A 24,626-nucleotide genomic window follows, 5' to 3' on the forward strand; every position below is an offset into this window, starting at 1 on the left:
GGCCAGATGAGGGGTGAGGGCAGTAGTTCTCTTTATTTTAGAAATGGGGGTGGTTGCACATATGAAAAATGCCACAGAGTGATTCAAAATGGGAAAACTTACAGAAAAAAAAAGTTCCCTGCCCCCCACCCCATAGTCATCACCTCACTGAGGTAAGGCTGTGCCATTTTCCCATGGCCTTAAAACAACAACAACCCAACCCATCCGTTCCAGTGAAATCCTCTTGCCATCTCCCTGCTGGATGGAGTCCCAGGTTCTGGCTCAGTCAGACTTCTCCTTCTCCTTCATGTGTAAGAAGACGATGCTGAAGATGAAGAGCCCGGCCATCATGGAGAAGGCACTGGCGTAGTAGGGATAGGCTGAGGGGATGAAGCGCTCGTACTGTGTGTGCTGGAGTGGTCTCACTGACACCTGTAATAGGGCAGAGGCAGCAGGCCTTGGTGACTGGGAGGCCCAAGGACACCTACTGGCCAGAAACGGACTGCCCCTTGCTTACCTGGGTGGAGGAGTACAGGTGTGTGTAGCCTAGCCGGTTGTAATCCACTTTAAACTGGAAGACACCGTACACATCAGGCAGCTTGAACTGGACACTGTACTTGCCACCTGGGGAAGCAGCAGCACGCAGATCAGGAGGGTTTCTCAGAGGGACGTGTGTCCTGAGGCGGGCAGGTGGCTGCTGTGTGGCTTTCTCGGACAGGCGTCACACTTACCTTTCCTCTTCAAGAAGGTCCTCACAAAGGGGTCAATGCGCACGAACTCCAGCTGAATGTCGTCACCATCAAAGGGGACCCACTTGCCATTGGAGAGCTGCTCGATCACGATGCTGTACTCCTGACATGAGAGGCTGGGTCAGCGGGAGTACCCGCACTGGACGGGAGCCACTACTGGGAGACACAGCGGGGACTCGGGGACTCCCGCAGCCTGTGGAAGGCCCCGCTGCCCGGTCACAGCGCACAGCTGACACTCCTGGGCCTGAGGTCCTTAGCAGAGTCCCCTCCATCCTGAGTGTCAGGCACTGACAAATGTCCAGGCCTCGACAAGTGACCTACAAAGTCCAACCCAAAGTCCCACCTGCCATGTCACTTTTCTGGTAACTGACTTCCCTGCCCCTTCAGTGGAGCTGAACTCCACTACATTCCGCCACAGCGGCTTCAGTTAACAATGGTGGCCGGCTCTGCATCTCTGCAGACTCTCTTAGAGATAGAGTGAAGACACATACTCCTCCTGGGTACCCCTGAGGCTTCTGAGTTAACTGATCCACCCTGGTCAAAACCTTAGGACCTGCCCCCCCGCAGGAGCTCTTACCACCAGGTCGGTGACCGTGTAGGCATTGGGTGGGGCCGTCTCGCCCACCCGATGGTGGGACACAGGTCCCACTCGGAGGACGCCCTCCTCCTTGAACACCCAGCGGGAGAGGGCCACAGCTAGCTCATAGTTGCCTGTCTGAGAATACCTGGAGGGGGGAAAGGAGAGGCTGCAGCCCACTTCCTGCTGGGTGCCTGATGGAGACCACTCCTGCCGACCAGGCCAATGCACTCAAGTGAGGTTCTGAAAGGAAGCTGCTGGATCCACTGGCCCATGGTTAAAGGGGAAACAATGAAAGCTGCAGGCGGGGCTGCTATGGGTCATCTGCACAATCAGTCCCAAATCATTTTGGTCCTGGAGACTGAACAGAGCCTTATGCCTGTTGGCTGAGTGCTGAGCAACAAGCCACATCATCTTCCAGAAGTGTAGGTGAGAGCTCCACACAAGCCACTACCACCCGGGGGGGAGGGGGGGGGGCGCAATACCAGCAGCACTGTAACCAAGTCTACATAATGGTGAAGCCCTAAAGACCTACTTCCAAAGGCTCTCCTGCACACAGACCTCATGTTCCCAGCTCTGGCGTTACCTCTGGGCGCCGGGTGTGGCCTTCTGCACTGCTGAGTTGAAGAAGGCATCGCTGAAGAAATCCAGGGAGCCACTGAAGATGACCCGGGCATTGTTCCTGGCCTGGAGTCCTGCGATCAGGAGAGTGTTCTTCCCCACCGCGTGAGGGTACTGGGGACAGAAGGAGTAGTCACCTGGGCATCACCAAAGTACCAGCAAAGCCAGCACAGCAAGTGGACAGCAGGCTGGACTCCTACATGGCTATGTCCCCACACCCACCCGAGGGAGGACCTAGCATCACTGTTTCCACCACTGTCCCCAGTCCCATCATCTCTTCACGAGTCTTAGCCCACCTCTCCCGCTTTGCTCTGGTTTTCAAATCCAAAGTGCTTGGCCCTGGGCCCAGGAGCTGGAGGCTGCACAGGCTCTCACCTGGGTGATGGGCTTATCTGGGAAGAAGGAGTAAGCGGTTGAAGAGCCCGTGAGGATGTCCAAAACCAAGGGATTGTCAGGGTCTGCCACCATTCTGCAAGGGAGAGGAGAGAGAAGGCCAGCACTGAGCAGGAAGCAGCTGTAGGACACGGGGTCCCACGCCACCTCCCCCAGGGAAAAGCTCTTCCATTTCTTCCAAGAGAGAGGGGTCAGCTCTTCTCTTTTGTTCATCATCCATTCAAAGATGTGGTCTCTCTAGCCAGGCTGGCCTGAAGCCCCAATCCTCCTGCTTCAGCCTCCTCAGAAGGCACACACCACGTCATCTGGCCAGGAAAGATACTTTCTCAATAGCCAGGCACTTATGGTAAAACTCACTGCTATCACCTGGGGGAAGGAACATTCTCAACCCTAAATTTGGCTGGGGGGTGGTGGCGCACCCCTTTAATCCCAGCACTTGTGAGGCAGAGGCAGATGGATCTGAGTTCAAGGCCAGCCTGGTCTACAGCCTGGGTTCCAAGACAGTCAGGGCTATACAGAGAAATCCTGTCTCGAAAAACAAAACCAAAATTGGCTTGAAGTCCAAAAACAGAAAGTGAGTCCTGATCCTCCTCCACCCACTCACCCAACTCCTCGGAAGAGAATGGGGTTCAGAGATGACTTCCCAACAATGGTTGGGGCCTTCAGCAGGTTCTCAGTATCAGCCACGATGAGCGTATGCTGCAAAGGGGACAGGAAAATAGGGTCAAGAAAAGGGCCCAGGGCCTGACTTCCACCTGGTCTCTAAGCAAAGCTGAGCTTTGCTGTGCGTTGCAGACAGCTGAAGGGACAAGCTGATTACCTGGCCAAGGTCTGAGACATCATAACTGTGATGGTCAATGACAGCTGTTTTCTCTTCATCAAATTCAATCCCACACTCACTGCCCAGCTCCCGAAGAGGGTCACCTGCACAGATCCAAGAGATTGCCTGGCTGAGCCCTATCGGCAGGCCCGACAACACACATCATGGCTTCTCCATACCTCGCCCTCTGCTGGTCAGCCGCAGGGCCCAGCACCTGCATCAAGCAGGGTGCCACCTCCAGGGCTCAGAAGATGATTAGTGAAACTCAACATCAGCCTTCCCCCGTCCCTGCACAAACATACAACGTGGATCTGCACAGACCCCCTTAGCAAAGTTAGCAAAGCCACAGCCCATGCTGGTTTAGCAGGCCTGAGCCTACCAGTCCTTGTCTGCCACCAAGAAACCCACAGAGATGGAGCCACCAAGAAACCCACAGAGATGGAGATGGCCGAAAGACAGGCCTGAGCTGTTCGCTGTTGAAACTGAGAAACCAACACGTGAGCCAAGGATGTAATTTTCACCGTGCCGCTGTCAAACTTTCAAAACCAGAATCTGGAACAAAATCCACCCACTGTCTCCCCTGACTTCTTGCTCTCATCAGAGCAGAGCCACCCAACAGAACACAACAAGCAAATCACGGAGAAAATACCCGGGTCCTCACCGTCTTCGGTCACAGACAGTACAGAAGGGACCCAGGGCCAAATAAGCCCTCCAGCTGCCTCACTGCCTCCCTGGCCGGGGCTCACCTAGCCAATGCCGCCTTGGTAGCTCCCTCATATAAAGCCCTCTGAGCTCTATGGAGAACCGGTGGAAAGCCCTGGAACTTCCTAGGGCAGACTTACCAATGTCGGAACTGGCGGCCACCAAAACACTGCCGCCACCGTCAATGAAGGCACTGATGGTCTCCACGTTAATGTTGCCTCCGAAATCTGAAAGAAGGCCCCAGACACCGTGACCAGACAGTCCTGTCCCTGCTCCCCAACAGCTGGATGGATCTGAGTGGGTTCCCATCGATCCAAACATGAGAGGGAGAGTAGATTCCACATCTGTTACATGGCACAAACCCGTGTTCTCAAAGGGAAGCTCAAAGCAATGCCTCTGTCCTCCAGGTGCGAGCACAAAAGACATCCCAGTCACGCTTGTTGAGACGAGAACACATATTCCAAGCCACATCTGTTCACGCAGAAATACTGCACTTTCCACCCACATTTCACACAATAACACTGTTCAAATGCTCAGATGCCTCGAACACCCATAGCCTGCGCCATCACTGGCACCATGCTTGGGGTCACCTTACAGTACTTTATCAATGTCACTCCACCTACGCTGTTTGAGAGGCACTGCAGAATCCAAAGATGACACTGTCATTTGGCTGTAGGGCCCAGTGGCCTAACATTAACAGCTTCCTTGTTCATGTTACCCAGAGCAGAACCACTCGGTGCTTTACACATCACCCAAGGGGCTTGTTGGATTCCAGCATTTGAAGGATGAGGGCCTATCCTGTGCTGGTCAGTTCACTTAGTAATTAACCACTGCTGCCATGAACCTCCAAACGGGCACTGGCTGGGGCTTGATGAACTCTAGAGTTTTCTCCAGAGCGAGTCTGGCAGTCAACAGAAGACAATCTACTTACTTGCTACGTATTTCTTCTGGACTGGGAAAGAAAGACTAGGACACTAAGGGAAAAGAGCCACTGTGCCAAGGTTAGTGAGGAGAGCCTTCAACCAGTGACCCATGAGAAGACAGAAGGCGAGCCGGACAGCAACAGCACACTGGCAGAGCACACAAGCAGAATAAACAACAGGTGTGAAGTCTACAGGGCTGGACCAGAGACCGGGAGTGAGGTGAGGTGACCAGTTATTGGAAGGCTGGGGCTGGTGGGAGCCACTGGAGGATTCTGAGCAGGAGAATAATGTGACTTCCTCCGTTCCAAGGTGGAGCTGGGTACAGGTGGCACGTGGGTCAGAAGGCACTGTGAGGCCAGGCTGTGAAAGCATTAATAAACCAGGAGTAGAGGTGATCGGGGCGCTTCCCATGGGACCTGAAGGGAATAGCAGGAGCCGGGGAAAACACTTCGGACAGCTAGAAGAACCCACTCTTTGTGAACTACAGAATACTAAGTAGCTGCCAGGGAAAAGTCATCTGTGTGTCATCGCCTGAAAGGAAGATGGCAGCAACATCTTACCCCAGACAGGGACAACTTTATCTTCTGACACAACGGTAAAATGGAAAGACTATATACCATGCTCACCAAAACAGCAAGGCAAAAGAGAAATAGCCAGGGCTGGAAAGATGGTTAAGAGCACTGGCTGCTCTTCCAGAGGACCCGGATTCAATTCCCAGCAGCTCACAACTGTCTGCAATTCCAAACCAAGAGATCCACCACCTTTTCTGGCCTCCAAAGGCATCAGGCATACACACAGTGAGACATACATGCTCGCCAAACACCCATATAAACACACAAACAAATAAGGAATAGCAAAACGAACTGGAGATACCTAGCCTGGTGAAGACACATGTAAGGAGGGTACAGCTATGTGAAAGGCACGCATCTCAGCAAGATAAAAATGAGACTCCCCCATCATCTGCTCTTGGTCTGGGAACACCAGACTCTCGGGTCTGGAGGAGTTGTAGTCTTATGATCTACCACCTGCAGAATGGCTTTTTACAGCAACCCATGTTAATGACGGGACAATTTCTGTACACAGTAAGTCAAACCAAAGGCTTCTCTATCAGGACCTTTGTTAGAGAAAACCCCCTTCTCCATAAACAAAGCGTCTATCTTTTTGAAAGATAACAGCTCCAAGGCCCAGGCTGCAATGAACAATTTCCTCTACTGTGCTTCGAAACTCATCCCGAGACTCAGAACATGCCCAGGAACCGCAAGAAGACAACAGAGTCCAGCGCCTCGAATCCAGCCAGTTCTGGGGGCGCCGCGCCGCCCTTACCTTCCACGGAGGGGGAGAAGATGATGAGGTTGTCATAGAGGAACTCCCCGTACTTAATGAGGGACAAGCTGGGGTCATCTGCGGTCTTGAAGGTGAGCTCAAAGCCCCGGTCTGGAGAAGAAAAAAGGAAGCTGGAGCAGATGGTCGGCAGAGGAACCCTCGCTGAGCCGTTGGAGGGTGCCGCCACCCTGGGGCTTCCCAACCCCGGCCATGCCCTCGCCGCGGGGCTCACCCTTCAGGCTGCGGAAGAACATCGAGTGCGTGTCCCGCACGTTGAGGTTGTCCAGCAGCACGAGGGTGCGGGGGCCGCTGGCGCAGACGCAGCCGAGCGCAGCCAGCAGCAGCCCACAGAGGGGCCAGGCACAGGCGGCGAGGCGGGGAACCATCTTCGTCTTCTAGCGGGAGAGGCCAGCACCTGGACACCGGAAGCGTCCCTCGGCGGCCGCCCAATGGCCGCTCCAGGCGGTGGAGTACCACCTGGAAGCAGTCCGGGTACTCTGTGGCCCCCGCGGCCCGTGCCGCGGAGGGGACGGACTGAGAAACAGGGAACACTGCCGGAAGTGCCCCGTCGGAGGCGGAGTCTCTGCACCTTATTGGAAGAATGCGCTTGAGGCTCCGCCTCCTCTATGGAAAAGAGCCAATCCAAGAGAGACAGCTCCGTAGCTGCGGCCAATCAACAAAGCCGGTCGCCCTTCGGCTCCCACCGTGGGTCCCAAACCCACCTAGCGCAGGGGGTCTCTAGAGTTTACATTTCTTTCGTAGGCTGCTGGCCCTGGTCCCCTTGGACTCGATTGTCGCCACTTGGACGAGATCGGAGCGGGGATGTCACCTCCTCGTCCCTCACTGGTGTAGAGGGCTAGGAAGCGGGCCCTTACCTATAGGGAGCAATGGGGTGGGGAAGTAGGCTCCTGGCCTGGCCCCAAACAGCAGGCGTGGACAAGGGACAGACCTAGCGATTAAAAGGCTCCTCACACCCGGGATTGGTGGCTCATGCATTTAATCCCAGCTCTCAAGTGGGAGGCAAAGGCAGGTGGATCTTTGTGACTTTGAGGCCAGCCTGGCCTACATAGCGAGTCCAGGTCTGTCAGAGTTACACAGTGAGAGCTGGGGTTACCAGCAAGATGGCTCACCTAGTAAAGGTTTTTGCCACCCCGACTGACCTTGAGTTCGATCCCTGGGCCCCACGTGGTTGAAGGCGAGAACCGACTCCAGCAAATTGTCTTCTGACTTACACGCACTCAAGACTCAGGACAAAAAATTGAAAGTGCTAGGACTGTAATTCAGTGGGTAAAATGCTTACCTAGCATACATGAAGGCCTGGATTTGATCACCAATATCATATAAAATCAGCCATGGTGGCCCACACCTGTAATCTCCGCACTCGAGGCGCAAGCAGCAGGGTAATTAGTTCAAAGCCATCCTCAGCTACATAACAAGCTTAAGGCCAACCTGGGCTGTATGAGACCCTGTCTCAATATAAATCAATCTTGATATAAAACTTTAAAAAAGAAGCTTCTTGCTGCTAACTTCTCTGCAGCCCAACCCCACCACCCACTGACACTGACTTTAGAGGTGTGCCATCACTGCTCAGGACGCTATTTCAGGTATCCACCTAAACATCTCCATAGCGCCATCCCCCCTCTGTTCCCTGTTGTGAGTACTGCTGGCCTCTAACACACACACACACACACACCTTGAGTTGCCCATCTCCTGCCTGCTGTTCTTTCAGCTCCCTCCACCAGAGGTGCCTGCCCTCCCCAGGATTCCATCAGAGATCTAGTATCTTCATCCTTGGAGTGGGGTGGAGTGGGGTGGGGGGTGGAGCTTTGCTCCCATAGAAACCTGAGCTGCCCTTCCCCTGAATGGTTCTACTGCACTGGTCTTTGGTAGCCTCACCTTCTATCCTGGCTTCTTCGGTGAACTCCTTGGCCCAGGGGTAAGGCCTTGGGCATACCACAGTAAATAATATAAAATAAGGAAGGCGGCAGAATGGGAGGGTTAGCTCAGGACAGAGCTAGTACACACTCTAACCCTTCATAGAACACCGTGAAGTGGGTGCTTCTCCAGTTGACAGAGGTTGTGGGCTGACCACAGGTCAGGCCTGGGATATCAGGGGGAGGGCTGTTACAGCCCCTGGGTGGGAACAAATGACAGCCGGATTCATTTCCGGCTGTGTCAGGACACCCAGTTCCAGGACAGGCCCCTGCAGACTGTCAAAACCCAAGCCTGGGCGGGAGGGCAGGTAACAGCACTTGCTGTACAAGCTTGAGTGAGACCCTCGAACCCACAGTGGATGGAGGGCAGCCACTCCTGGAAGCCCCACATGCTCCCTCAACCAGGCTCACACAATAAGGGGGGGGATGCTTGGTGGTTGGGGACGTAAGGGGGGCTGCTCAGTGGGCAGGGATGCTTGCTGCCAAGCCTGATGACCTAGATTCAATCCCTGGGACCCACACGGTGGGAGGAAGGAACTGACTTCCACAGGCTGTCCTCTGACCTCCATATGCACACCATGTACCCCTTACACACACACACACACACACACACACACACACACACACACACACACACACACACACACTAAATAAATAAGTAAACAGACAAAGAAATATAAAAAAGAGAAGAAAGAGGCCCAGGCTGGGGAGAGAGCTCAGTTGGTAGAGTGCCTGAGGAAGGGTCCCTGAGGTTGCTCTATGATCTCCACAAGCACATACACTACAACCCAGGCCATTTCTGCCTCAGCAAGCACGGCTCTGTTTCTATAGTCACTTGTGCTGCTGGCGACAGAAACCCTGGAGCTGCTGGCTTGCAGCCTGAGGTAGTAGACAGTCTCTCTCCTGGACAGCAGTGGGGGGGGGGGGAAGCATCAGAGGGTTGGGGAGGGGAGCTTATTCTAAAAGACAGTTTATTAGGCAGCTTAGTGTAAAGCACCTTCTTTGGGCTGTGGTCCAGCCAATAGTAGGCAGGCATAATAGTTGGCTCCCGGTCTCCATCTGTGTCCCTGTGTGGCACAGGTTCCCTTGGAAGGGGCCAATCACACAAAGGCCAGCATCTTAGTCATCAATATGCTTAGCTTCATCCAGTGGCAGCTTCTGTGCCCAAGGGTGAGGATGCTTGTGAGGGCCCAGTGGCACCTGAGCCCATGGAAGTAGACCCACACTGGCTAGTGTAGGCTCTGTGGCAGGAAAGTCAGTGGGAACATTGGCTGCTGTGAACAGCTGGAGTGGGCCTCTCTCTGAGAAGGGTAGTCCAACTTCCACAGAGCTCAGGCCCTGGGCCAAAGTGAGTTCTCTAGGGAACAGGGAAGGGAATGTGTCTTCTCAGGGCTAAGATCCCCTTGGCCTTGGGGACACTGTGGAGTAGGGGAGAGGAGGCCTGGTTGGGGCTTCATCGGGAGGACTTGGAAGTTTCTAGAAGCCTGAAGACAGGTAGCAGCAGGCAGCTGGATCACAGAGGCTCACTGCCGAAGCTGCTCTTGCTTTTCTTACGCTTGGCTTTGGAGAAGGGGATGTCAAGGGACTCCAGGCGGAAGGGCCGGGGCTGGGGCATTTCAGGGGTCTGGGTGGGCGGCATGGCAGAGTTGTTGCTGAGAGGGTAATTGAGCCCTGGAGGTGAGTTGTGGTGTGCTGTGGAGAAAAGGCAGAGGGCATCAGTGAGCCAGGACAGCAATCACACATAAGGCAGAGGGTCTGGCAATACCCACTCGCTGGCCTGAAGCCCTGACTCTGCAGCTGGGACCCCTCTGAGGCACTCTGCTGGGCTCTCAGACCTAGTGTCCCTTCTGTGTCTGAAGGGTCTAGAGCAACGGACTGGAGTTTAAAAGGCTCCAGCCTGGTACCTAAGGCACAAAGCCCAGCCCAGCACTTCTATCAGTGTTGACTCTTAGGTTTCAGTTTCCTTATTTGTCACTTGGGCAGTGTCAGGCCCTCAACAGATTCTCATTTCTTCCTCCTCCCACCCCACCCCACTCTGTCTCTGCTTTAGAAATTTTTAAAAATTTAACGTCAGTTTTTAAAATATTATTATTTAATGTGCATGGGTGTTTTGCCTCTGTGAATGTGCACTGTGTGTGTGCAGTGCCCACAGAGGCCAGAAGAGGGCATCAGATCCCTGGAACAGGAGTTACAAATGGTGGTGAGCCACCATGTAGGTGCTGGGAACTGAACCTGGAGCCTCTAAACCACTTAACCACCAATTCTCCAGCCCCTTGAAGATTAATCTTATCAACTTGATTGTATTGAGAGACGTGTAGCACATACACCTATGTGTGTGTGTGGGGGGGGGGTTCCAGAGCAGAGTGGTCTACAGGGTAGCAAATGAGGAAGGAAGACATGACTTGAAAGGAGTAGAACCATCTAATAGGCTGGAGGCCTGGATGGATCAGAAGGCAGAGGAAGGAAGTCCCTGTCAAAAGCTTGCTGCCTCCCCCTGGTTCCCAGCCACCATGATGTGAGCAGGTAAGTAGGTCTCCACCGCCTGGAGACCTACTCAGTCTCTAGCCCAAAGTAGTAAATCCTCTGAAGCTGGGACACAAATCTTTCAATCTATTTTTTTTTTATGACAAGGTCTCACATAACTAGCCTCAAACTCTCTTTATACCCAAAGGTGACCTTGAACTGCTGACCCCTTGCCTCCACTTCCCAAGTGCTGAGATGACAGGCAAGCATCACAAGCCTGGTTTATGTGGTGCTGGGGATTGAACCCAGGGCTGTGTGCATGCCAGGCAAGCGCTCTACCAACTGAGCCATGCTCCCAGCACTCCTCCTCTAAATTGTTTCTCTCAGCTATTCATCGTAGCAGTGAACACTGACTAACATAATTACCTGCTTTGTGGCCCTATTTCCCCAGCTCATCTCCTCTAATCCCGAGAAGTGGGCATCATGCACCTTATTTTATACCTGAGGAAACTGAGGCTTACACAGGGAAAGGGTTTTTGTATCTGACTCCAAAATCATCCCCATGCATATTTCCCAGTGGGTGTGGAGGAGGGGAAGGCCCAGTGGGCAGGACACTCACTGAGGCTCTTCATGGGGTCCGTGCTGAGGATCTGGCTGGCCCGCTTGGACCGGAAGTAGTTACTAGCAATATTTTCACTGTCACTTCGGCTGAGCATCAGCTTATACCGGTCTTCCTCCTGCTGAGATTTCAGAGCCTCGTGAGTAACAGTCCTCTTGTCTATGCAGCCAGTGTGTGCCCTACCCTGGGCTCAGGAGCTTCTGGGATGCTTGGTGCTATGCCATGCTGGGCATCTCCTAGGCTGCATCACTCACAGGACTCCTAGGGTAGGAACCCTGGCAGTTTGGACCAGGGAAGTCCCAGCCCCCTCTCACCTTCCTTGACATGGCAGGGGCAAGGGTGATAGACACCACATGGCCCAAATCCCTCCATGTATACACAATGCAAAAAGCCTCGGCTGTCAGCTACCTTTGTGGCCAACACATCTTCACTGTCCCTCTCCTGGGAAGGCTCTTTTTCAAAGCTGCTGGGATGGGCTTGTTTTCCTGAGTCCGAATCTTTTGCACTGGGTAACTATTTCCTTCCATCCCAGTGGGGAGAGAATTCACAGGGCCAGATGTAGGACCCAGACTTGCACCAATCACAGAGTTACATTGTCCTGAACTGAAGTAGGCCTGTGACCAGGGAGAGCCAGCCTCAGTCTTTCCATAAGCTTGGATGTAACGATGGCTTCAGGCAGCGGTTCTCAGCCTTCTTACTGCTGCAACCCCTTAATATAGTTCCTCATGTTGGGGTGACGCCCAACCATAATATTATTTTCAACGCTACTTTATAACTATAATTTTGTTACTGTTGTGAATCGTAATGCGAGTATCTGCTATGCAGGATACCTGATATGGGACCTCCAAATGGGTCATGACCCACAGGTTGAGAACCACTGGCTGAAGGGATGAGATCTTTCTTCCTTTTGGATCGTGACGGCCAGCAGCCATTCCCACCTGCCCTTCCTTGGGGAGAAAGCCTGAAGCTAGCTAGCTCAGAGGCAGGGACACAGGGCAAAACCAGACACAGAACCCTGACTGAGCCCCAAGTTTCAGCCATGCTTGAAACTCATCCACCTACGTGGATCAGTGAGGTCTCTGTTTTGTGTTGACTGTTTGGCACCTGTCACTTGGAACTAAAAATGTTCTGACATTCACCGGGCGGTGGTGGCACACGCCTTTAATCCCAGCACTCGGTAGGCGGAGCCAGGCGGATCTCTGTGAGTTCGAGGCCAGCCTGGGCTACCAAGTGAGTTCCAGGAGCAAAGCTACACAGAGAAACCCTGTCTCGAAAAACCAAAAAAAAAAAAAAAATGTTCTGACAAACCTCTGTAGTACCAGGCTAAAAATGTCTTCAAGCTTCTTCTTTCTTATGAAGTTAAGTCACTGAGGTAAATCCAGCCTTGGGCTAGCAGGAGACACCACAGGCGGTTACCACAGACTCTCCCTTTGTTTAGTACTTTTGAAGGAGAGGCTCCCGAGAATCCAGGTGCCTAACATAGTGGCGGAAAAGGGTCCAGGCTCAGCACCTGGCTTTAGTCCCCAGGCGGGAGGGAAGCAGCCTGTGGCTTCACTGACCCACGGCACTGAGTGGGCAACCCCACCCCACTTCTCCTCTCTCTTCCTCCCTTCCACCTCAGGTCTTACCGTGTGAGGATCGCCACTGTCCACTGCAGAGGTTTTGCGGGCTGGCTTGTTCTGTGGCCCGGTTGAAACTGCTATGAGAAAACAGAAACTGAGGAGCTGGGCAGAGGGTGCAGTGGGGGAGCCCTGCTGGGGGTCAGGCTGGCCGGAGACTAGAACCAGAGGACACTGCCCAGGCCTGTCAAGAGATGATGAGGAAGCAGATGGCAAGAGGACCCGGATACAGGATGCCCACACCGCTGATCCAGGCTGGAGTCAGGTGAGCAGGACTGGGAGAGAGGCGGCTGCTACCCAGAGCTCAGGGGAAATGGAGCTGGCTTGAGTTTTAATAGGGTGATTGGCATCTGTAGCTACCTGTCACTCCAGGGATGGAGGCATGAATGACCGATGACCAGGAAAAGGACTACAGGATACCACATAGGAAAGTAGACATACACACATGCTCTCTTTCTCTCCTCTCTCTCCTCTCTCTCTCTCTCTCTCTCTCTCTCTCTCTCTCTCTCTCTCTCTCTCTCTCTCTCACACACACACACACACACACACACACACACACACACACACACTGGAAAAAGATCCACAGAAAATCTGACTTTACTCTGAGGTTCATCAATCTGGATGAGTTCTTGAGGTCATCTTATCCAGTCCCTCCTAAGCTCAGAGAGGGACAGTGATCTTCATAAAATCACACAGGAAGTCAAGGGCCAGAGCACAGATTGAACCTTGAACAGCTGGTGTCTATCCATCATAGTATAACTCACTGCACTGGTTGTGAACTCGATCCTATAAGATTCAGTTTACTTTTTCTTTGCTTTGGTTTGGTGGGCTTTATTTATTCATTTTTATTCTACGTGTGCAGGTGTTTGCCTGTATGTCTGTATGTACAGCACAGCGCCAGTGCCCTCAAAGGCCAGAAGAGGGGACTCCATTGGAGTAGGAGTTGCTGGCAGTGTGAGCTGCCAGATGTGGGTGCTGGGAGCCAAACTCTGGTCCTCTGCAAGGGCAGCGTGTTCTCCTAACTACTGAGCTGCCCTCCAGCCCGTTTTGCTCCCTTCTTGAGGCAGAGTCTCATATATCACAAGCAGGCCTTGACCTTGCTATGTAGCCAAGGATGACCTTGAACTGACCCTCCTGCCTCCACCTCCCCAATGCTGGGATGCTAGGCATGCTCCACTAGGCCCTGTTTTGAGATCCGGTTTTAACCGTACTCTTTTGTGGGACGGTCAAGGGATGGAGTGACAGTAGTGACAGAACCAACCCCACCACCACCCCACCCCACCACCACCCCCGTGCCAGGCAGCTGTCTAAGGCATTTACATGTCTGAGCATACCACAGACCTACAGCACCCATACTACCAACGACAGTCCCACAGAAGCCACACAACCCCCACCTGTCTGCCTCCAGAACACAACATTTTCTCAGGGCCCCAGTGCTTGGATCCTCAGGAATACCATGTCTGTTGCACCCACAGCTTACAGGACGAGGCCGGGCTTTGTCCCTCTGCAAGGTGGCCAGCTGTCAAAGAGACAGGGGAGAGTGGGGGCAGCCAAGCGCCTGACCTACTGGGAGGCTGGTTTTCAGGATGATGGGATCCGGGATCTTCCAGAAGCCGTTATCCTCATCCCAGCTCGACTCCCGCCGTATCTTCTCCAGGTTGCTATAGTTACAGTCCCTGCGAATGAGCGGCTGCACCTGCTCCAGGAGCTGCTGGAAGAGCATGGAGTCCCGCTCCTGCCTGCGGATGGTCGCCAGGTAATCGATCTTCTCCAGCTGGAACTCCGACTGCAGATCCTTGATTTCTACCTCCGCGGCCCGGAGCTGAGCCAAGGGTGAGGTGAGCAGGGAAAGGCAGCTGAGCCCATGTCTCCCCACTCGGTCCCCAAACTACCCTCAGCACCAACTGCTCACTCGTTCTCCCTTCCACGTGGCCCCACTGACACTGTCCAGCCCCCCTGAACCTTCACCCACCATTCACGACCCTCCCTTCCAGCATGTAATGGGTGCCTCCTGCATCCACAGTCCCGCAAAACATTAGTCTTCAACCACACCCGGGGCCCCAGCCTCAGTCCCCATGCCCTATCCAGACATTTCTTCTGGAGCAGTAGAAGAGACACACAGCAGGCACTTAATAAATGCTTGTGCAGAGAACAGAGGGTTGCCAGCTGTTTGCAAGGAGTGCTGATGCTCAGCTGGGGCGTGGGGCCAGGAGCCTGAGCCAGGGCCTCACCTTCTTCTGCATCTTCTCCAGCAGCTTGCTCTTGGCCCTCACTTCCTCTTGGATGGAGTCGTAGACATTGAGCAGCACCCAGTCCCCGCTGTCCTCGTCCGAATTCTGCAGCGCGGCCACCAGCTGCTTTTTGCGCTCGTCTGCATACCGCTTCCGTCGCTTGTGCTTCTCCTTCAGGTCCTTGTTCTTAGCCTGCTCGCCCCCCACCACCTGCTGCTCCAGCATCTGCAAGCTGCAGCCAGGAGAAGAGAGCAAGTGTGACACATCCTGCCGCTGGGCCAGCATCTGCCACCCACTCGCTCCCCCACAACCCACTTCACAGAGTGGTAAACTGAGTTACAAAGAGCTAAAGCTGCTTGCTTAGCAGCGGGTTCCTCCGAACAGGGTCCTGAGGGCTCAGAGCTGAGCCACCCCCAATACTGACGGAGCCAGCAGCAGAGCAGGCTCACCTCTGTGCTCCATCAGCACAGGGGTGGCGCGCCACAGTTCTTATCTGTTATGGAACAGACACATCCCAGCAGGTGACTGAGTGGAAACTGGTGCCCGTGGCTCTGGGTCACAGCTCTGCCTGCCTGGCCTGCTGCGGCCCCTCCCCGGCCCCACTGCCCCTCTTACGGCAGAGGAGGAGGCTGGTGTGGGCTCAGTAAAGGTTGAGAAGCAGATCTCACCTCCCCCCAGCCTGGGCCACAATTCCTCAACCTCCAACCTTGGGCAGGGTTCTTCCCACCATACACTAGGCTCCTGACCCCTGACCCCGCTGCTCACCGGGCCAGCACCCGCTGCTGATCCACAGGCTGCAGCTCCTCGGTCAGCACAGCCACTTCCACGCCTACACCCTCCCTTCTCACGCTCGCCATGGCCAGTAAGGGCTGAGGCTGGGCCACCTCGGCCACCTGGGCCATGTGGGCTTCAGACTCCATCCACACGCCAGTCTCTGCCTCAGACACCACCTCTTCAGCCACCTTCAGGCCTCCATCGGGCTCCTGGACACAGCGGGAAACAAGATGGGATGAGACATGAACGAACCTGCACAGTTCACCCCCTGCCTCAGACACAACAGGCTGAGCATCCCTAATTCCAAAGTCTAAAACCCAACATGCATAGAAATTGGAAAAGCTTTGAGCTTCTGGGTGCTCCAAAAGTGTCACGTGTCAGCGGCTGGGGAGGTTCTCAATGTAATGTAAACATTCAGACCCCCAGAACCCATGTAAATTCCGTATAACTCCAGCTGCAGAAGGCGAGAGTCAGGGGACCCTGGAGCAAGCTGGCTACTGAGACCAGCCATGTGGGTGAACCCTAAGGTTGGTTGGGAGACCCTGTCTCAGGGAACAAAGTGTAAGAGCAATCGAGGATGATTTCCAACATCAACTCTGAGCCTCCACATGCATGTGGACACACACGTGTGCACCCCCAGACCTGGGCCCACACACATGCCCGTGAAAATGAAGGAAAACAAAAGGGTTCAGATACCAGAATATTATGGGCTTAAGATAACAGGGACACAACCTGCAGCAAGCTATAAAAAATTTGGACTCAAACTACTTCTTACCACAATTACCTTCACCAACACCCCAGAGGGCTCCCAGCCTCCTCTCTTGCGCTCTCTAGCCCAGGCACCAAGGCAGGCAGGATAATTCTCTCAAGAATCTGAACTGGCCCTAGTGTCCCTTTCCTACTAGAACCTTCCATTGCTGCCCATGGAATTCATCCACAGGAAACTCTGGTCTCCTTCCTGGCTGCTGGCCCTCTTCCACGTTTCTTCCAGGCATCCTTTGCACCCCACCTATCCACCTTGGTGCTCCCCCCGCCCCCTGCCCCCGCCAGGACCTTGGTGTCTTGTTCAGGTCGTCTTTGGCATGAAACACTCTTCCAGGCTTCTCCTCCTGTCTCGGTCTCACCTCCTAGCAGGGGGCCTCCCACCATTTTGTCTACCACCTACTGCCATACCCTGTCCTGTGACCATGCCTGGAGGCTTGAAGGTTTATTGTCGCTCTCCCCCATCTGCCGCACTGTCCCAAGCAGAAGACAAAGGGTATCCAGACTGTGTGCCATGGGCCTACAGGAGGTCCCGGATAGGGCCTTAGGACCACCAGGCCTGCCTGCAGCCCTCGTCCTCTGTGCATACCCTGCCTTTGCTCGTATAAGACAAGGGCCTCCAATGAATGCCATTGTCACAGAAGGCCCTCTATTCACATCACCCATGCACAGAGTGGCAGTCTCATTGCTCAGCCATGGGACACCTGCCTGGGGACGGTGGAGGCAAAGAAACCTAGTCCCCAAAGGGAGGGAACAGGTCAGACAGAGCTGGGCCAGGCACTTGGAGGGCCAGGCAGGTACTCACAGTCTTGAGGAGGAGGCTGTCAACCACCTCAGGTTCTGACTTCATGTCACTGGGCTCCAGAAGGTCTGTCGAGGATGGCTGATGGGGGGAAACAGGTAAGGAAAAAGAGGAACGATCTGGGCCAGACCCCCTCTACTTCCTCACTGCCCCAACTTCACCTTACCTCCTTGGGGGTTGCAGACCCACCCATGACCTCCCCTGCCTGCCTGCTGCTACTGTAGGGGTGAAGAGGTGAGGGGCAGAGACAGGGCACAGGGGAGCACCTCTGGTGTCCCAGACATGCTCTGTGTTGTTTCATGCAAAGCACAAACTGGCATCTCTACTATTCAGAGGCGGAAACCGTGGCTTAGAGAGGCAAATGGCCAACGTTGCTCCATGAAGTGGGAGCTGGGGTTTCAAAGGCCTGTGCTGTTAAATGTGTGTGCATATGCGCATACATGTGCTTACATGAAGAAAACAGAAAAATGGGGAGAAAAAGGGAACATTTTCTTAAAACAGGAAGGGACCAGAGATTGGGTAGGAAGAGACAGGGGAGTCACCCCCAAGTCCTGTTGTCTTGAAGGGCAGCCCCAGGCTCCCTGGCTCTCTTAGGCTCAGGATCACTATGGCAACTCAGCAACCCACCCTCCTTCCTACACACACCGTGTCCCATCAAATAAACGGGTGCCTGCCTAACATGGCCTGGGGCCTCCATCCCAGCTTTCCTAGTGTGTATCTGACAGAGTATGTGTCCTTCCCAGACCACAGGACAGCAAGCTCTCCAAACAGGCTACTGGGTCATGGAGGACACATGTGGACACTGCTGAGCAGCAGAGATCAGCAGCCCTGTGTGTACAATGACCCCTGTGCTCCCAGCCCATCCTGCCTGCTCCATAGGACATTAGCTACCTGCTCAGGGGTCTGGGGGACATCTATCCGGGATAGGTCTGTCATGGCCACCGTAGAGGAGAGTGTAGCTAGCTTGGCCTCCACTTCGGCAAAGGGGTCTTGCAGGCTTGTTAATATCTGCAGGGGCTCCAGTGGCAGCTCATCCTCTTGGACATAGTTTTCTGCCTCCAATGAAGATGCAGCAGCTTCTGGACCAAGATATTCATCAGAGAAGTACCTGCTCTCAGCCAGCACCCCAGGCATGGAGAACTCCACGTTGGAAAGCTCATCCGGTCCAGGGAAGGCCTCAGACATGGAGGAGTCTTCGAGAGTAGATGATTCATTGGACCCGAAAGAAATCTCCGACCTGGAGGGCTCCACTGGGGGCAGTTCCTCAAATGTGAGGGGAGCTTGGCTCTTGGTGAGCTCGTCACCAGGCAGGGTGTCGGGCATGGAGAGGATGGTAGGCTTCACGGCCGTCTCGTACTGCACAGCTTGTGAGTACTCGGACCCGTTGGCTAACTCGGCCCTGGACATGATCTCTGTCTTGTAGAGGACTTCAGCCTTGAGAACCGCCTCTGCAATAAACAAGAACGTCTCACAGACTCCCAAGGGGAAGGTGGCCCTACACCCACTGTGTCTCAAAGACCAGCTTGAGTCAGAAGGCCCCGAGTCCAGCTACAGTTCCCATGTCATCCATCCCTGCCTTACGGCCTTCTCTCCAGAGCCTAACTCGGCCTTCACCCTCTCTTCCAGGAAGCCATCCCTGAGCAGCACTGATAAGCCCCGGGGTGGCCCTGCTTGTGGTGGACAGAGCACCACAGATAGTGTTGTGTGACAAGATCAGAGTGCCTGGATTCCATCCTGACTCCACTTCCCCAGCTGTGTGGCTAAAGACAAGTTCTCTCTCCTCTCTGAGCCTGTTTTCTCACCCATAGGCGGAGGGTAACTGAGGCCCTGCCTGGCTGAATCGTACAGGGTAGAGAGGCCTGAGTCTGCCCTGCAGAGGACCTTCACACATCTGTCACTAAGAGGGCAGTCTGGAGGTAGGCTCCCGAGCTGCCCCAGGGCAGCACACACCTGTTTCCTTCTCCTTACGTAGATTCTCCTCCAGCGTGGACAGCTTCACGTCATATGAGTTCCGCATGGCAGTGATGTCCTCCTGCAGCCTGACGCGAGACTCTTGCTCCGCCTCATAGTCAGCCTTCAGGCGGGCCAGACGCTCCTCATACTCCTGGGGGCGCGGGGGGACACGGTTAGTGGCCAGCACTCAGAACCAGCCTTCAGAACTGACCTACAGTTCTAGATACCCAGACAACACAGGAGAGAATGAGGTCAGAGTCCCTTTGTCACATGGGGGCGACAGTTGGCGGGTGACAGCCCTCTGCACTGTCCTCCGTGAGGTTTTGATGGACTAACGCTTTCCATGTGTGTTTTCCGCCTAATTCTCCCACACCACACTATGTCACGAATGCCTTTCTCATCTAGTTACGCTTCTACCCAGTGGTACTCCAGCCACTGGTAATGAAGTATGTCTCTATTCACGGCCTTCCCCTCCCTCTCCGCCGTCACCGCTGGCTCCTGTCTCAACAGCATCCCACTCGACACCCACATCCACTCTTGCTCCCACCTCATCTATCCCCACACTGCTGCTCCCCACCCCTGTAACACCATAGCCTCTGCCTACAGTGGGTGGCTTCCAGGTTCATGGGCAGTCCAAGCTCCTTGACTAAACCTGAGTCCTCTTTTTCTTTCTTCTTTTTCTTTCTTTCTTTCTTTCTTTCTTTCTTTCTTTCTTTCTTTCTTTCTTTCTTTCTTTCTTCCTTCCTTCCTTCCTTCCTTCCTTCCTTTATTATTGTTTTAAGTTATTACTATTTTAAGTGTATGGGTGTTTTGCTAGTAGGTAGATCTGTGTACTATGTATGTGGGCTAGAAAGGGTGTTGGATTTCCTGGAACTAGAATTATTGATGGTGTGAGCCACTTTGGGGGTGCCGGGAATTGAACCCAGGCCCTCTGGATCAATAACTAGTGCCCTTAACCACTGAGCCATCTCTCCAGCTCCTTCTTTTAAAATTAAAAATAAGTTTTTGCTGCTGCTGCTGCTGTTTCCTGTGCTGAGCATCGAACCCAGGTCTTCCCGTATGGTGGGTGTAATGGGTTGTCAACTTGATTGTTGTTATGGCTCACTTTGTCAACTTGAGACAACCTACAGTCACCTGGGAAGAGTCTCAATCAGGGACTGTCGACGTTGGGTTGGCCTGTGCTCATGCAGGTGGGGGATTGTCTTGACTATGTCAATTGTTGCAGGAAGACCCGACCCACAGTGGGTGACACTATTCCTTAGGAAGGAAGACCCGAGTGTGTAAGGGTAGAGAGTCAAGCTGGGAAAACAAGCATGCATGTTCATCTCTCTGCTCTTGACAAGGATGTGCTATGACCAGCTGTCTGCAGCTCCTGTCTTGACTTCTGCAAACGATGGCCTGGAACCTAGAACTGTAAGTTAAAATCAATCCTTTCTCCCATAAGTTGCTTTCTGTCAGGGTATTTTCTCACAACAACAGAAAAGAAATTAGTGTAACTGCCAACCTGAATGGACTGAGAAGCACCCAGATTAGTGAGGAGGCACACCTCTCAGTGTGCCTGTGATGATGCTTCCAGAGAGGGCTGATGAACAGGGGAGTATCTGCTCTGGAGATGGTGTGCTCGGAGATGGAGCCCGCCATCCCATAAGCTAGAGGCCCAGGGGGAATGGAGGGGAAGAAGGGAGGGTGCCAGCATAGTCTCTTTCTTTCTCTTTGCTTCCTGGTCACCATAAGGCAAGCACCTTTCTTCATGACACCCTTCCACCGAGACCTTCTCCCGGCCACAGTCCAAGAAGCATGGAACCACTAGACCCTGGACCAAAACCTCCCAAGCCATGAGCCAAAACACAATTTTCATTGCTGAAGTTGTTTGGATCAGCCCTTCCGTGATGGTGACGAAGAGGCTGTCTGTACATGAAGCAGGGGTAATACTCTGAATCTGGACCCTCAGCCATCCACATCCACCCCTTGTTTCTGTTGGCCGTTTTGACTTTTTTTTTTTTTTTTTTTTAGCACATTTGGGTTTCTGGTAACTTGCTCTGCCCAGATATGCCCACTTCTCTCATGCTTCAGGGGTTCCATCCTGCTCCCCTTGCAAGTTCATTCTCAGGGCTCACAGAGGCCTCCTTCCTAACCTGGCCACTCTGCCATCCATCATGTTTTCTGCTTCCACTGTCTCTGTCCAGAGAGTTACATGCACGGGTATGTACACACATCTGCACGGCCACACTTTTATGCACACATAGGCACACAAACCCACATATAGCGACATTCTCTTCTATTCTCGATATTAAATGGGGGGACCCTGAATCACAGGAGGCCTGTTTGTGTGGCTGAGGATCCTCCCAAGTCTTTACCCTCCCTGCCTGTCCTGCAGGCTACAGGAGTTCCCGCCATGGCCTTTGCATACTAAGTCCCATCTCCCTCTGTACTAGGCCATTGCTGCCAGTTACAGCATGCCTTGGCTCTTTCGATATTTAAAGCAACCCCACCCCACCCCGCTCCAGCTATGGCCCCAGTCCCAAACAGGTGCTCAGGTCACACTTGCTGAGGGAGGATGGAGATGGAGCACAAGTCCCGACCCTGCTTCTGTGTCACGCTCATGGGTGAGAAGGGACCTTGGTTTTTGCTCTTGTACGGTCTGTGCGAAACAGCGGGAAGGCCATCATGGTGGATGTTCTACAGATAATGAAGCAGAGGCCCACAGAGCTCAAACCATCTGCCAGCCACAGTGCCTGTCAGAATAGGGCTCTTACAATGAAAAAACTGGATGACCCTGCGAATCCTCCAGTCCAAACCTCCCCATTCTGACTGGAGGCTGAAGTCCAGAGACATGACTTGGGCTCCCAGGTGGGCTGCCTCCTGGCCAAGGTCCTCTTATATACACAGGGGCTTCATTCTAGGGTCTGACTATGCTATGATGTACTTCTCAGCACACAGTAGGCACTCAGAGAATGTGACTCAGAAGAGAAAGACACACAGGAGGATGAGTGGGAAGAGGGAGACATCCACACCTCTGCTTCCCATCACAGCTCAAAGCAGAAATTCCAGGGTCAGAAATAGAGTCCCGGGACAGCAGTGTCTGGTGGCACCCTCTGATGGCCTATACCATTTACTAGGTTTTAGGCAGAAGCAGGCAACACCCATCGCTTCCAAGAGGTACCTTACCCAGGACTGCCTCTACAAAATGAGGTGTGTTCTCCTTGGACACCACTAGGGGGAGGCGACATCCAACCTACCAGACCAGAAGGTGCCTGCTAGAAGGTTCCATTCCAGGTACTGTCCAGTTCTCTCCTCCCCTGAGGATCTGTGACCCAGATCCACTCATCACTGTAGGATTCCACAGCCACTCCATGTCACTTGGTATGGCTCCTGGCCACTGATACCTGCAGAGCATCAAGGCTCCTGACACAGGAAGGGTTGCTTGCCATCCTTAGTGGGATGCTTATAGGCTTAGCTCTTAGAAGAACTCCCCAGAGGGGCTCTTCTAACTGCCACCTCCACAACGGACAACCCTGGGTGCTAGAGACAGACTCAGTACCCAGACTTACCCTAGATGGTCCCAAAGCCCAGAGCTCCCAGGACTGGGGCCACTAAGGCAGGCCCCTGGTCACAGAGTCTGACAGGGTCTTGAGGGCTGACCCCTAATTGAGGTCATAGCTGACAGACAAGGCCCCTAGCTGTATACATGGCCAGGCCAGAACTCCCAGGATCTGCTTCTGCCTACTATCAGGGTTCCTGCTCAGGAAGAGCCAGTTCCCCACAGCGACCACTGAACGCCAGACCACCAGGCAAGGTTAGCAGGCAGCCTTTAAGCAGCGGGGGCCTCTAGGACCCACAGAGCCTAGAGTTGAGAGGAACCCTCTGTCATGTCTTCTTTGTATGTATCCCTGGAGATCTCCTGTCCCGCTGCTTCCCAGGGATGCTGGGAGATACATGGTGTGAGAATTTAGGTGTGAGTCATGTGAGGTCAATGCTACACTTATCCCAGGATAAACAGGCCATGTTGCTCTCAGGCCCAGGATTGGCCACAGCGCCAAAGGCAAACACACTCCTTTCCACTGATAGCCTGGCCTCTGCCAAGGACCCTCCCACTCTTGGGACATGCTCTCTACTGCCATCAGTCCCCAGCCACCTTTTCCAGCATGTGTGGTTTGAGGGAAAATGGCCCCCAAAGGGAGTGGCACTATTAGGAGGTGTGGCCTTGTTGGAGTATGTATGATTTTGTTGGAGGACATGTGCTGTGGGATGTTCTGTATGGCAAATGTGTTGCTAATTAGTCAATAAATAAAACACTGATTGGCCATTGGCTAGGCAGGAAGTATAGGCGGGACAAGGAGGAGAAAAAAGCTGGGAAGTGGAAGGCTGAGTCAGAGAGACACTGCCAGCTGCCTTGATGAGAAACAGCATGTGAAGATGCCGGTAAGCCACGAGCCATGTGGCAAGGTATAGATTAATGGAAATGAATTAATTTAAGCTGTAAGAACAGTTAGCAAGAATCCTGCCACGGCCATACAGTTTGTAACCAGTATAAGTCTCTGTGTTTACTTGGTCGGGTCTGAGCGGCTGTGGGACTGGCAGGTGAGAGAGATTTATCCTGACTGTGGGCCAGGCAGGAAAACTCCAGCTACAGACATGTGTCATAGGGAGGCAGACTTTGAGGTCTCATATATGCTCAAGCCACGCCCAGTGAGACAGTTTTACTTCCTGTTGCCTGCACAAGATGTAGAACTCTCAGTTACCTCTCCAGCACCATGTCTGCCTGCACACCACCATGTTCTACCATGATAATGGACCAAACTTCTGGACTCTAAGCCACCCAATTAAATATTTTCCTTTATAAGAGTTGCTGTGGTTATGGTGTCTCTTCACAGCTAAGACAGAAGTTGGTACCAGGAGCTGGGTATTGCTATGATAGGCTGGACCATGTTTTTGTTTGGAGTAATATGGTCTTTGGGAGTTTGGGATGGGAAAGCAGTGGAATGCTTTAAGTAATGCTTCATTAATGGACCATCCTAGTAGGAACATGGAAGACAGTGGTGCTAAGAGTTATCTGAATTGTGAGGTACCGGCTCAAGAGGGCTCAGAGGAAAAGAATATTACTTTGAGGCCTAGAGATAGTTCTTGTTATATTTTGGTGAAGAATGTAGCTGCCTTTTGCCCTTGTCCAAAGAGTCTGCCTGAGGCAAAAATGAAGAGATTTGGATTAATTCCATTGTCAGAGGAAATCTCAAAACAGTCTAGTATAGACTCTGATATGTGTGGTTATTATTGGTAACTCTAGTGAAGATTTATAATGAAAACGGATAAGCTGAGCAAGGAAAAATACAAAATGTACAGACTGAGAAGAAAAGGGGCACCAGGAAGTGGAATGGAGCTAAA

At 53.3% G+C, this 24,626-nt stretch overlaps 2 protein-coding genes across 8 annotated transcripts in view; both read right to left on the reverse strand.

Moving 5' to 3' along the window:
• Window positions 1–14: 14 nt before the first annotated feature.
• Window positions 15–6,585, reverse strand: Ddost (dolichyl-diphosphooligosaccharide--protein glycosyltransferase non-catalytic subunit). Its single transcript, XM_052718575.1, has 11 exons — window positions 6,320–6,585; window positions 6,088–6,198; window positions 3,982–4,068; window positions 3,140–3,243; window positions 2,924–3,018; window positions 2,302–2,395; window positions 1,892–2,040; window positions 1,306–1,453; window positions 711–831; window positions 497–603; window positions 15–411 (listed from the first exon to the last, which is right to left on the reverse strand). The coding sequence occupies exons 1-11, from the start codon at window positions 6,471–6,473 to the stop codon at window positions 262–264; spliced, it is 1,320 nt and encodes a 439-aa protein (XP_052574535.1). The 5' UTR covers window positions 6,474–6,585; the 3' UTR covers window positions 15–261.
• A 265-nt stretch (window positions 6,586–6,850) lies between these two features.
• Kif17 (kinesin family member 17) overlaps window positions 6,851–24,626 on the reverse strand; it is a 41,484-nt gene continuing 23,708 nt past the window's right edge. The window contains exons 7-16 of one of the 7 annotated variants that reach the window (XR_008213997.1): window positions 19,242–19,395; window positions 18,183–18,739; window positions 17,295–17,372; window positions 15,719–15,936; window positions 14,954–15,185; window positions 14,286–14,544; window positions 12,732–12,802; window positions 11,104–11,224; window positions 9,019–9,713; window positions 6,851–6,962 (exon numbers count right to left, since the gene is read on the reverse strand). Coding sequence is in view for 4 of the 7 variants with exons in the window: in XM_052718569.1 (XP_052574529.1) it covers window positions 9,535–9,713; window positions 11,104–11,224; window positions 12,732–12,802; window positions 14,286–14,544; window positions 14,954–15,185; window positions 15,719–15,936; window positions 17,295–17,372; window positions 18,183–18,739; window positions 19,242–19,395 (1,869 nt within the window). In the remaining 3 variants the exon portion in view is untranslated. Of the gene's footprint in view, window positions 6,963–8,717; window positions 9,714–11,103; window positions 11,225–12,731; window positions 12,803–14,116; window positions 14,545–14,953; window positions 15,186–15,718; window positions 15,937–17,294; window positions 17,373–18,182; window positions 18,740–19,241; window positions 19,396–24,626 lie in introns of those variants that run through there. The other 6 variants (XM_052718571.1, XM_052718573.1, XM_052718570.1 and 3 more) reach the window with 6 other exon arrangements.

Source organism: Peromyscus californicus, unplaced genomic scaffold (assembly GCF_007827085.1).
Source record: "Peromyscus californicus insignis strain IS unplaced genomic scaffold, ASM782708v3 Scaffold_5__1_contigs__length_169319896, whole genome shotgun sequence".
NCBI lineage: Eukaryota > Metazoa > Chordata > Mammalia > Rodentia > Cricetidae > Peromyscus > Peromyscus californicus.